This window comes from Sciurus carolinensis, chromosome 1 (genome assembly GCF_902686445.1).
Source record: "Sciurus carolinensis chromosome 1, mSciCar1.2, whole genome shotgun sequence".
In the NCBI taxonomy this organism is placed as follows: Eukaryota; Metazoa; Chordata; class Mammalia; order Rodentia; family Sciuridae; genus Sciurus; species Sciurus carolinensis.
Window position 1 is genome coordinate 113,320,238 of NC_062213.1, and position 13,868 is coordinate 113,334,105.

Genomic DNA, 13,868 nt, shown 5'->3' on the forward strand with positions numbered 1-13,868 from the left:
TGTATTTGAAAACTCCAGACTGGTAAATTCTTTCAGGACTGAAACTGTCACTTGACAATTCATCTATAACTATATCACCTTGGTGCTCAGAGAAAAATGAACAACAGCCCTTCCTGGCTAAGGAAATGGATCTTGAGGCTCCTTTTAGTACGTGGTTGTATGGATTCAAGAATCAGATGTTTTCTGAACAATGTGATGGAAGCTTAGTTTTTAGATTCTTATATTTTCTCATCTCCCTTCCTGAGGAAAAGCTCTATCATTTTTAATCAGCAACACAAAAATGCCTCTGTGGAAGAGGCCATACTTTTCAGCATGCAGTGGAACATTTTCCTAAAAAGTGAGGTCACCAGAAGCATAGAGCAGAGAAATCCCAGATGGCACTAATATTTGATTTCATTTTTAGCACGCTCATATTCAGCAGATGGATGGGAAGGCTGACCTCTCTGACACTTCTGCATCACTGCCTGCTACTCCAATTGCCTTTGCGAATGTTTTTTCATAAGGCTTCTCCTGGTACCTCAGAGATTGATGCCTGGTCGCCCGCCTGCGTTATGCTTCATTACGCTGAGGCTCTATGTGCCCGAGAGTTGCCGTATTCGATGAAAGGGGAAATCCTAGCTCATCAGTATCTCAAACTTTTCTACAGTCTTTCAGATTGCATGTAACACTGTGGAGTGTAGTATTTTAGCTTTCTAGGTGGACTTTGATTTGAATCCATATTTAAACTCTAGTTCTTCTCCTTTCTTCTATGCATGGCTAAATTAAAAAGTTTAAAAAAGAAAAAAACCTCTAGAAATGGTTAAATTAAGTCCTTCTAACACACCTAGTAAACACAAAAACCTGATTATTATTTTACTGTGGATATTGATGATTTCTCTCACTCTGTAAGTGTGACCAACAGCACAGACCTGGGTTGAAGGTCTTCGTTCGGGTTTCCTTCATTTTAGAGCAAGCTTTGCTTTCAAGTAGACCCAGTTTTCTTGTTTGTAAGCTATTGCTATTATTAATGCCAGGCAATTAGGATTGATGTGAAAATTAAACAAGGTAATGAATGTCAAGTGGTTGTCTCAGTATCTGGCACAGTCTACGATGAATGTAAATTGAAGATAGGCGTAATAATTTTTTTTTGTTGTATGTGTGTATACTAAAAATGCAAAACAAATGATGAAATAATTTAGCTTTTTTTGGATTGCAAGGAGACTGATTTTTTAGGAAAGAATTATCAGATTAATGCATCTTTAAAAAACTTTCTATAAAATTTTTTTTAATAAATCATTACATAACCCACACCTATTTAGAGATCAACTCTTGAAATTCACTGTGCTCTGCTTCTCCCTCACATCATCACCAGCTAGTTTATATTTCAGTGATGTTGCTAGAGAAAAGAAACTATCACACAGCATGAATATATAGCAGATTTTGCTTTTTTCCCAGCAGGTCGATCTAGGGGACCATGCTGCAGAGTCCTTTGTAAATACTCAATTCTAAGGATTAGATTATGTCCTTCTGTGTTACAGGTTCTCATATAACTAGATTTTGGTGCATGTTTTAATGTGTAAATGACTTAGAAACCATTAGCCTTTTTACTAGAATCAGATCTCTACCCAATGCAGTTTTGATGGATTTAGCTTTTAGGTGCCTAAACTGCTGTTCTGTTGTGAAGTTTTCTTTAGGAAGTGACCTTTTCCTTTTTACAGATCTAACATAAGGCCAGACTATGCAGACTCCAATTTCCATGACTTCAAGATGCACACCTTCACTCGGGTGACGTCCTGCAAAGTCTGCCAGATGCTCCTCAGGTAAAGCTGCTTAGGCCTGTTTTTGAGTTTAAATGAACAAGTGAAATTGCTCAGTTTTTCAGGCCAAAACATTCTGAAGTGGGGATATTGCTTTCATAGTTTGGATCCAACAGATCTTTACTAGGTCTTGGACCTGGAAAAGATCCCCTGAGGACCTCAATGGGGAGGTCCTTTCTTTCTGCTGAGGGTGCTTTGAGTAACAGTGTGATGCCCCACTATCTTTTGCATGAATTATTTCATATAGGCAGAGTTTATCACCTTTTAATGTATCACTCTCTAATTTTACCTTTCAGGGGAACATTTTATCAAGGCTATTTATGTTTTAAGTGTGGAGCAAGAGCCCACAAAGAGTGTTTGGGAAGAGTAGACAATTGTGGCAGAGGTAATTCTGGTGGTAAGTCATGTTTATTGTTGGGATTCTGTTTTTAATGAGTACATAAAACGTGCTAAACATAATTAAGACCTAATTTACCCTTAATATGTTTATTATTAAGTATCTCCTTTTGAAACTATTATTTATAAGCATAATTAGAAGAGTGTTTAAAATTTATGTGACTTTTCTACATAACTTTGGTTTAAATGGTTTAAAATTCATTTGATTTTTATACAAACCTTGAAAGCAGAGGTCTTCAAGAGGGACTTAGATGGCTTCATAGCACCCATTTCATTAGCTCCAACCCCTAAGGATGCCACTAAAACTGTGAACACACACATGAAAGAACAGTAGCAAAAACAAAAAAGAAAGAAAATATTCATTTATCTTTAATTCATAAATTTCTTCTTTCTCCTCTTGGCTGTTTAGCTTACACTTGCCAGTGGTGTCAGAGGTAAACATCAATGAATTAATGAATTGAATACATTGTCATTTTCCAGCATTTAACAAAGAGCATATGTGCTTTGGATTTTATGTAAATATTTTCCCATTGGTTTTTAAAAATAGCACTCCATGGCTGTTACATGAGCTGGTCGGCAATTATGCATTCAATAGCCTTTCGCTTCTCTCTGCTTCTCTGCTTCTCTTGGGCTCTCTCCCTTCTCTTTCTTTTCTGGCCTCTTTATTCTTTTTCTTTCTTCTTCTTTCTCTTTGTCCTTTTCCCCTGAGTTTCTCTGTGTTTTATCAATAAGACCTTTCAAAATCAGTAAAACTTTTTGAACACAAGAAAGGATCTTTAACAGCTTGAGTTCAAAAGGTAGCCATGTCAACCTTTGATTTTCCCAAAGGAAAAGGTGGACACTGAATTATTTTGGATAATGTGAAGAAGAGTGAAACAGAGAATAGCTTATTTCAGAGCCTAGTTCAGAAAATGGGCGATTGTAGAAAAGGTGAATCCTAGTAGAGGACTGAGATCACAGCACATTCCGCTCACTTTGCTCCTTCAGTCGACATTTTTAGAGGGCCCCATGTGCCGTTCTCTGTGCTAGGCCCAGACAGCTGCACAAGGGCAGAAGTCCTGGTGTTGGAAGAGTTCCTGCATGGAGCCTGCCCTGCCTGCCTCATGCTGCAGGCCCTTCCCTGTCAGTCCACTCAGTCTTCAGAACAGCCCTTCCCATGGCGGATGGGGTCTGCATGCTCATGCAACTGCACAGGGCTGTGAAGTGAAAGAGACAGGGTCATCCCTCACATCTGCCTGAAGGTCAGAAACAGTTTACAAAGTTGCAAAATCTAATAGAAGTATGATATACTATTATTTTTTTCTTTAATTGTCTACCTGAGTCAACTTAAATTTTTGTCCTTCCATTTTTACATTCCATTCTTTTATATCTTTGTAGACAATTTGCTCCTGATAGGCTAATGTGTTTTTTTGTAAATCCCATGCCCTGCCTTGGAGAATTGAAGTCTTTGAAGAATATGAAGTGACCCTGTAGTTGACCTGGTGGTTCTGTTCTAAAGGCAATAGTGGAGGACAGTAAGTAGTTAAGTCAAGCAGAGGGGTTGGAATCCTACCTCAGTTATCTGCAGCTACCTGAGCTTGGGGAAATTCACCTGAACATTATGAACTTTTTCTTGTTCATTCAAAATGTAAATTGGAAGAAGGTTATAAGGATCCATTAAATGATATTGATGATTACTATGGTGCTTGGGTATAATAAGAACTATTTAAATCTGAGTTGTTACAGTGAGAAATCACTTTTGTAAAAGACATGGGCTAATTCTGTGTTTTTGTTGGTTTTATAGCCTGGAGGTACTATGGGTAAAAAAAAAAAAAAATGATGAACTTTGAAATGGTACATAAGTATAACTAAAAGGTCTTAAAAATTCTCTAATATTAAAGAAGTTGATAGGAACCAGTTGGGAATTCTCAATTGAAAAAGAGAGAAGAGTGGTGTATCCCAGTGTCTCTTCTGGTCATTAGTCCAACATACCCTGTCCTCTGTCCTTAGGTGAGTCATTTTGTGTAGGGATGCACAGTAGCCAGAAAACCTGCAGTTCTCACGTCTTGTGTAGGTTTGACCACACTCCACAGATTACTCTTTGGGTGATTTTGGATCCCACTTACTTAACTTTTGTGATTTTTAGTTTCTTCTCTTATAAAATGGTGATAATAATAGCACTTAGCTTTTGTAATATTTTTGTATTTTCTTTTTTTCTTTTATTTGATGGTGCTGGTCATTGAACCCAGGACCTCATACATGCTAGGCAAGCAGTCTGCCGCTGACCTATACTCCAGCTCCAGCCCAGCCTTCAAAGTTTTAAAAAATACTTTGATAGTGTCAGGTACTGTTGTAAGTACATTGCCACTATTAACTTATTTAAAGTTGGCATACTTGCTATTCTTATCTTGTGGATGAGAAACCAAGGCACAGAAAATCAGTAGAGTCCAGCATCAGATCCAGGTAGACCGGCTTCTGGGTTTGTTCCTGAGCACTGGACCTGCTGCATGACAACAATGTCATTTGCTCAGTACCTACTTTGGTAAGTCATCCTGTGCTCATTTCTCTCTGAGAAAGGGAGTGATTTTGTAAGTTTTTTAGTAAGTTGAGAAACAGTTTGACCTTGATTAACTTAATAACAATCATATGTTTTTTTGTCTGAGTGTCTTTAAGTGCTGTGAGAAAGCAGGCACTCTGGAGAACCATACCTGCCTTTGGAGCTGGAAGGACTTTAGATAACTTCTACCTATGCCCCTTATTTTTAGATGAGAAGAATCTAAGAATCCTAAGAATTTGAAAGCTAAAAAGAAATTTGAAAATAACCAAGTCTATTAGTGCCCTGTAGATTATAATACTTGGTTATACAGATATCATCAAGGTAGCACCATTGTCTAAACTTTGATATATAATTCATTATAAGGCACAGAAAATAATTTTTTGAACCTCTGACTGAATCTGATATTTGGAATTTTGAACATATTCCCTTGTGCTCTCCATTCTCTCTGCATCCCCCCCATTGACCTCCATTCTCCTATGTTGTGCATGTCTGTGCCTTTTCTCTCTCTCCTTTCTATTTCCTTTTCTGTTCAAGATTTCGAAAAGACCAGTGACATTGAATCTCATAGTCAATTAATTAGGGGTATGAAATGATACGAACCTGCCTAGGAGGCTTCTCTTTTTACCTTCAGATCAGGATTTCCTGGGTGGCCCTTTCTCAGGACCTTGCCATCAGGGTGCAGAAGGATCTGTGTCACAGCTGCATCAGCAGCTCTCTCTCCCTTGTTTCCAAGCTGGTGTCCTCCAAAAATCAGAAGTCATGACATCCTGTCCTCAAACGCACTCCTCCCTGACTGGCAGGTGGTAACTGTGGCTAGAGTATGAACCTGAGCCTGGTGGGTCTGATCTCAGTGTGGTAGGATAGATGCTATTTTGAGGTCATGGGGAGCTGGATTTTATGGGCTGTTTCCCAACCTGCAAGAGTCCCAGCATTGCCTTAAGTCTTGCACAGTTCTTTGTTTGGCATCCAGGAAGCATTGCTTGCAGCAGTTAGCAGGGTAGTTTTCCAAGACTGTTTTAGCATCTGGGAAAACATGGATGTGGAGTAGGGCAGGGGTAAGGACAGGATATATCAGCATCTGGAGTCATGGTTTGCTTGAATGGGGCTTTTATATGGAGAGAATGTGGTATCCAGGAGAACTTGACTATGAAGAAAATCTTCCCAACGGGCAAATTTAAACCAAGTGAGTAGTATTGATTTAAGGAAAACTCAGGTGTTTACACAATCTGGGTTGCCACAGAATATGAATCATAGAAGGTTTGAGAATCACTCCAACTTTATGGGACTTTGTAGCTCCAATGTTCAGCATACTCTGTCTTCTTAAGAAACAAAAAAATTCTGATTGACTCAGTGTGAGTCAGGAGTCCACTTTTGGTGCAGAGAACTGTGACTAGTAGGAATGGTCACATCATGCTTGATAGACCCTGTATAACTGGGTGGAAGGCAGTTCTATAAAGGGAAACACGTCATCTTCTTTCAACAGTGACCATGTTTATAGACAGGCATGGAGAAGTGGGAAAGAGGTGCACCTGATGCAGTGGCACATGCCTGTAATCCCAGTGGCTCAGGAGGCTGAGGCAGGATGATCATGAGTTCAAAGCCAGCTTCAGCAAAAGCGAGGTACTAAGCATGTCAGTGAGACCCTGTCTCTAAATAAAATACAAAATAGGGCTGGGGATGTGGCTTGGTGGTTGAATGCCCCTGAGTTCAATTCCTGGGACCAGGAAAGAAAGAAAAAGAGGAGCTAGTTGAACAAAATGATACAGTAGTTGAGAGGCTAAATGAAGGTCAGAGAATATCCCATTCTACCTGTTAATTGCCAGATCACATTTCAGGCCCTACCTTTCCTGATCTCTCATTTGACACTATTAACCATTCTCCTTGACTCCTTGACACTCTCCTTCACGTCCATCCCATCCCCATGCCTCCCTTTGGAGATCTGATTTGTTTCCCTGACTTTAGCTACAACCAACACTTCAGCTGGATAAGGCTCCATCTCTACATACAGCATCTTTCCTGAATTCTGGATTTAAAATTTCCATTTCCTCCTCATGTCCCCTCCCACGTGTGTTACAATGACCTCAAATACCACATGTCTAAAACCACCCTTGTTTGTCCCACCCCACCCCATCCTTTCCTTTCCTTCCTTTATTTGTTTTTTTTAGTTAAAAGTCCACCATCCATACTCTCACCTATTCTTTATTCTCCTCCTAAGTCTCCCTAGAATCCACTAATATGACATTGCTACAAATAAAAAATCAAAATCTGTCTCTTATTTCAACAACTTCAAAAGTTTCTTCTCAGCTGGGCGCAGTGGCACACACCTGTAATCCCAGCGGCTCAGGAGGCTGAGACAGGAGGATCATGACTTCAAAGCCAACCTCAGCAAAAGTGAGGCACTAAGCAACTCAGTGAGACCCTGTCTCCAAATAAAATGCAGAATAGGGCTGGGGATGTGGATCAGTGGTTAAGTGCCCCTGAGTTCAACCCTGGGTCCAAAAAAAAATAAAAAATAAAAAAGCTTCCTCTCTGCTCTTAATCATATTTCTTCTATATAACTTTTGAAATTATCTTTAAAAATCTTTTAAAATACGACTGGTTGTGTCATCATTTTGCTTACTTTACTTTGTGTGCCTTCCAGAATAGTGTCCAAACTTCCCAAAATTGCATACAGAGCTCCAGATCATTTTTCCAGTCCAATTCATACCACTTCTCCCCAACTAACCAAGTAACTCTGTTTATTGCAGTTCCATAACTACTTTTTTCATGTTTATATATCTAATATATATTTGTTTAATTTGTTTCAATCTAAATTTGTTTTAATATAAATTTGTATAATTTGTTTCTCTATTTTAATGTCTTTCCTTCCCTTTTTCACTTGATAAATCTGTTTTCATTTTTGAAAACTCAATGCTGATATTGCCCCACCTTGAAGATTTTATTTTTATACTTGTTATATTTTTATACTTGGTCATTCTTAGTCTGTCAGTTCCCTCTGTGACCCTGGCATTTTATAATTACTTTTCTTATAGCATTTATCATATTTATTATAATTGCCTCCTTGATGATCTTTTCATTTAGGGTCAATGGTATGATCTGTGATTGATACTTTGACTTTAGGGAAAACATGGTACAAGGATAAGGTGTGGATAGACCACCAAACCCAGGGACAGATGAATGTGAAGAATGTGGTGCACCAGGGCCTCAAGATCCAGAAGTGGTTGGTGTGGGAGCTTGTATAGGCCTTTGTTCCATCCTTGTGAAGGCTAGAGCTCCATTAGTTGGTAGACAAGTAGAATAAAAACCTTATCTGAATCTCTGGCTAGTACTTTAAGAACCAAAGATAGCAAACTGAATAGACCTTTTGCATTTCTTTCTAGTATTTGCACAATGAAAGTCTCATGACCTAAGCATTGATCATGGGGGTTTCAACAGGTAACACCTCTGTTAGGTTAATAAGTAGCAAGAAAGTGAACCAGTTCACAGATCACCTGATAACAAAAATACCTCTTTCTGGAGAAATCTGCTCCCTGATCCAGTCAATCCCATTTTTAGAATTCCTGCTTGGTTCTTACTCTTAGCCCTCTCTGAAATATGCTCCCTTTTCTCCTTTCAGTTCCCAGGTCTGCCCTTTCTTTACTTTCTATCCAAGGCCAATCATTAACCTCACCTTGACCACCTGATGGTAGTCTGAATTAAGTTGTTCTTTAATTAGCTTGTATGCAGGTTTTTATTTCTTTCCCAAGGTTAGGCTGTGTTGTGACTAACGCACTCCCAGTCTCAGCAGCTTTAACAAATAAAGTTTATTTCTCACACGTGCACCATGTATACACTAGTCTTTCAGAGCAGCTCCTAAGCAATGGCCTGGTCTAGGCCTGTTCTGTGACTCTGCCAGCGTGATACATGGTTTCCAGGGCTGTAGCATTTTAGTCCCAGGACCTGGAAGCAAGCAGTGCCACTTTGATCACTGCCATTGGCTTAAACTAGCTACAGCTTAACTCTGTGGGAAGCTGGACACTGTAGTGAGCACATGGTCTGCTTGGTGAGCAACACTCTCCCTGTCATTTTAATATCCCCCTCCCCACGTTACATGCTTCTTCACTATTGGAGAAGTGAAGTAAAACATAGGCAATTTGTTTTTCATCTTACATTTTTTTTTTTTTTTTTTTTTTTTTTTTTGTGGTGCTGGGGATTGAACTCAGGGCCTTGTGCTTGCAAGGCAAGCACTCTACCACTGAGCTATCTCCCCAGCCCACGTGTTTTTCATCTTACAAATCCACCCTTTTATATCAAGTCCAAAGTAGGGGCACTTAAAACCAAGTTGTTTTCAAACCTCCCCAAAATAGGACTATTTCAACTCAAATATGGTTCTTAGTGATGTTATGGGATAGCTAAATATTAATCAGTAAGCATTTACAATATCTCGGAGGTGCTTCTTTTTGTGAAAGTTGGTTTTCCTTAAATGGTGTCTTTCCTGAGTTTAGAAACGTTTTATATTTCATGGTTTATATCTATTAAATCTATCTAGTCTTCATTCACCCTGGAAATCACTACTACTTGGCAAAAATGCAGTGCATTTCTGAATGAAGTAATCCATTCATAGGAATCTGTAACTATGACAGGTTAAGTACATTTGAAGTATGAGAAATGTGTTGTTTAGTTTTTATAAAACAAATCACACAACTTAGAAACATATTTGAAGTGTGGGTAATGAGTTTATGTCTTAACATTTGAGAATTTGCATGGATATAAGTAAAGGGCAGGCAGTTCCACCCTCTCTTCTTCTTGAACTTGAGTTGACTCCTTCACATTCACCATAACAGCCCTGATGATAAACTCGTACATGGGCTCTGAAGTGTGTGCCAAAACTTTCCAACGTTAATAATGAATATGTTTGAACTCCATGATGTAGACTCTCTCAACAAGTTACTGCAAAGCTGATGTAATTCTAGGCTGGCATTTCCTTTTCACAGTATACCATTGTGAATGTTTAATACTAGACTGTAATCTTCAGGGACATTTATGTTGCCCCCACCAATGATAACATATGACTAAGCCCTTTGGTCCCTTTCTTACCATGTCATTGATCAATATAGCTTGGTTTGCATCTTCCCTGTCTAAACAATGAAAGTAACATTGGAAGGCAAATATTGCAGGAGCAGACAAATTTGGTTTAATGCATCTTTTCCTTTAATGGCAATGTAAACCTTAGCTGCTCTAATATTTAACAGAAGCAGGTCCCCATTTGCTTATCTTTATAATCACTCTTTTATCTAGGCCAGCTGCTGTTCCTGCTCTGTTACAGCCACCTCTAATTGGAAGGAAGTTGCCTTGATATCCTACTGGTTTAAACCTGCAAGGCTGCTACTTGGAACCTGTATCCCGAATTGGCATCTGAAATGGGCTCATTTATAAATACTATTACATATTTTAGCATAAGAGATAAACTTTTAAAGTACAATTTTATTTCAGCCACTTGGCATTACATCACATTCCTTTTACATGAACTGAATCTTGATCATTAATTTCATAACCAAAAATGAATTTAGTTCTGCATAATAGATAGTCCTTACAACATCTTGTATAAATTAGTCTTTTTTTTTTAACTCATTGAGACATTTTTATATTCCAGAGTAGTTATTATTCCTTCCATTTAACTATTTGGGTCAGTTCAATGATACATTAATAATTATTAAAGTGAATTGGAAACCGTTACATGGTTGGGTTCCTTTAGAGCTCCTGAAAAGACTTAAAAATCAAAGCCTCTTTCCAAGTATTATTTATGGCTTATGGTTTGCTTATTTTTTTTTCTTTCCAAAACATTGCTGTAGATCTGAGTAATGAACATAGCATTTGTGCAACTGCCTCCAAAATTTGATCAATCCAACTTTTGTCCTTTAGTTTTATGTTTCACAGAAATAGCACATTAGCCATGATGGCAAGGCACCTTCAATAGCTATACAGGTAATTAGTTTTCTGTGGCCCCTTTTGTGACAACCCCTCTTGGTAGACATTGATTTGCTTAGTCTTGAGAAATAGAACTTCAGATAAGAGACAAAGCAAATTGTGTAATAATGTTATGAACTGAGAGCCCCTTGTATTGGAGAAACAAACATAGCAGGACTGAATTTTGTCTTTAAACAAGAGAATTATACAACGTGAGTGTAAAGCTGCAGTAGAAATCATTTCTTTTATACACTGAGCTTTGCTGGCATTGAAGGTGGAGCTCTGCAAAGGCTCCCAGCACCTTGGTACACCACTTCTCAGAATTACATTAATCCAGTTGGGACATGATGAAAAAATGCAAGGTATAAACCCCTTGAGGGCCTGTGAGTCACCATCTAGAAAGGTTCTTGAAAGGGTAAGGACATTTTATAGTTTGATCAATAGGAGCCTGAGAAGTAGGCTGCGGGGTAAAAGACAAGTTGAGGATTAAAAACTTAGAAACTTGAAGAATTGAATTACTATCCTAAGAAAGTTCCCAGGAGAAAAAAGAGAGACAGAAAGCGGGAGGGCATTTTTCATCAGATCTCAACCTGCAATCTGTATTCTAGGTCAGAATTCAGCCAAAGAAGTTTTGATGATACTCAGCCCTTGCTATCCCAGATCTGATGCCAACACACAGAGTTTTCAAGAAATCCAAGTGCCCTCATAGTAGTTTTGGATACATAGTTGAGAGGAAGTAAAAGATGGGGTTGTGGATTTCAAAATTAGATCAACTTTTCCATAGAACATGTAGAAAGAAGCACTTTTCTGTTTGTTTTCCATTCAGAATGAACTTTCACTTTTTACTTTGAAATATATAGGTCATAGAGGTTATAATTTGTTTTTCCTGTCTTTCATAACTTTCATGTCAGTTAACCAGCTATTGCACTGGATGGTAATGGGACTGTAGATTACATTCATGAAAGAGGTGGTCCAGTTTGATGGCATGGCCACTGTTGGAGTTCAAAAGAATTTATGAACTCAGAGAAGATTCTAAAACAGAGCCCTACCATGAGATGTGACTGCATAAAAACTCAGGCTTTCATGGAGCTGCTATTTATGTGAGATACCAGCAAGAGCCCACCAGCATGCTGGCTGTTAGGTGCTAAGTCCGTTGAAGCAATGGGCCTTTGTCTAGGCAGTAGGGTAAATGTATGGCCTGAAAAGGGGAGTAATGGCAGAATAAGAAGGACTCAGGCCCTTGGAGTTGTAGTCAGAGCCAGGATGAAGCCCCTTTCCATTTTTCCTACCTGGATTACACAAAGGAAGCTTCATGTGGAGTAGTTCTCAGTGTATCCATCAGAATTCAGAGGAAAGATGATTCTCTTGATGAGATGCCAAAGAAGGAAAGTAAGAGTTGGTGAGAAGGAGGAGAAATGAAGAAGAGAGAATGAAGTGAGGGGGTCAACCCAGTCCAGGGTGTTCTTTAGTTGGTATCAACTCCCTCCATACCTTGCCTGAACTATGCTCTCCCGGACTCCATAATTGATCCTCACTCATGCCAGGAGCTGAATAGGGTGCACCCAGTACCTACACAGCAAGATTTGAGGAAAAACTGCCATCACTTCTCCTCCCTAATGAGCACCCAGAGGACCCTCATGAAGTCTGATATGGCAGCTACCTCATGAGGCAATCATAGTTTTTATGCCACAAATAATACATTGAAAACATCTTGTAAAACCTTACTTCACAGGACATAAAAACCCTTCTTATGCAAAGAATGAAGACAGAAAGGATATTTTGGTGAGATTAAGATGTATATTCATTTGTAAACACTGAACCCCAAAGGTCTGAGAATTCCTCATTTTAGAGGTCACCTAGAAATATCAAAGCTTTCCTGAGTGTCCTTGATATGGTAAAAGTTAAACTCCACTCCTGTTTGGTGCTTCTTCCAGTGTCTGATTCCTGGTTTGTAACTCACCAGAAGAAGAGGAGGTTAGGTCTGTCCTGTAATATAGAGGTCTTTCAGGGAAAACCAGTGAAACAGGTATCGTAGCTGCCCTGTTAAGAACCCAAGTTCATTTTGAGTTGAGGTTCACCAACTTTTAAAGACCCTCTTTCCAGCCAACCTGCTGAGGCAGTCTTTCTTCTGGAACTTTGTATGATTCTAATGGCGAGGAAAATAAGAAAAGAAATAGCTTTTTGTCCAGGAATACTTCTTTATAAAGGCTAATTCCAGGCCTAGCAAAAATCCCTTCATAGAAGAAAGTCAGTCATTTGTGAAAGCTAGGAGAAAGGGGATTGAAATTGACAAAGGGATGTGGGCTTGCCTCTAGAAAGGTGACTTTCTACCCATGGATCTTCCATTTCCATTAATCTGGAGTGGTACTTTAAAACAAAAAACCAAAAAATTAAAAAAGCACAACAAAAAAAACCCCAACCAACCTCCTGTTCCAGGCCCCAGGCAGTCTTCCTGTGCAGAGCAGCAGCTGAGTGTCCTGGAAGGAGTTTTTCATGAACTCTGGCTGGGGGCTTCCTGCAGTGTTCCCACTTAAGCCTCCCCTTCCTCTCCTGGTATCTTTCTGCTGCATCATCTATTTTCAAATTCCTCTTTAGAGGATTGTTTTGGATGGGAAAATACTGTGTGGGCTCACAGTGTTGTGGGGTTTGAGCTTGTTCTGGAGAACTTATAACATGTAGGTGTTCCCTAGGTGTGAGGAAAGGAAGCACAAGGACCGTCCACCATTTTCCAACGTACTATATGTGCTCTTACTCTCTGAGGGATCCTTGGTCCTTTGACCAGATTGCTCATCTGAAGGTCCCAGGGCTGTTATAACTATTAATCAATTTCAGGAACTGACATGTAGTAAAGAGATGTTACTACTATTTATAGAGATGTACATTAATGATGAAAGGAAAGCGAGCATTGGAATCATATCCTGATTCAATTTTTAATTTACATCTTTAAACCAAACTGCTTTATTCCCAAGATTAAAAATAAAGATTGTAAGCCATGTTAATGGGAAAACCTACATATGGAATGTTGTACTGTGTTAAGTTTGCCATTGTTATAAATAGTGCAATACCTTTACAACTTAGTGTTAAGATTCTTACAAGGTGCGTTGAAAGAAAAGTTTGCATCTAGCTGTCATGCATAGAAGTTAGTACAAGCCTTGTTTTAGAGAATTTTATGTGGTTGAATTGACATTGCTTAA

General features: G+C 38.9%; 1 protein-coding gene across 4 annotated transcripts in view; it reads left to right on the plus strand.

Annotated features, from left to right (window-relative positions):
• Positions 1-13,868, plus strand: part of Vav3 (vav guanine nucleotide exchange factor 3) — a 367,327-nt gene that overhangs the window by 234,852 nt on the left and 118,607 nt on the right. For 3 of the 4 annotated variants that reach the window (XM_047545972.1, XM_047545990.1, XM_047546000.1), the window contains 2 exons: positions 1,698-1,799; positions 2,093-2,193. In XM_047545972.1, coding sequence (XP_047401928.1) covers positions 1,698-1,799; positions 2,093-2,193 — 203 coding nt within the window. The remainder of the gene's footprint in view (positions 1-1,697; positions 1,800-2,092; positions 2,194-13,868) is intronic. The other variant, XM_047545982.1, reaches the window with a different exon arrangement.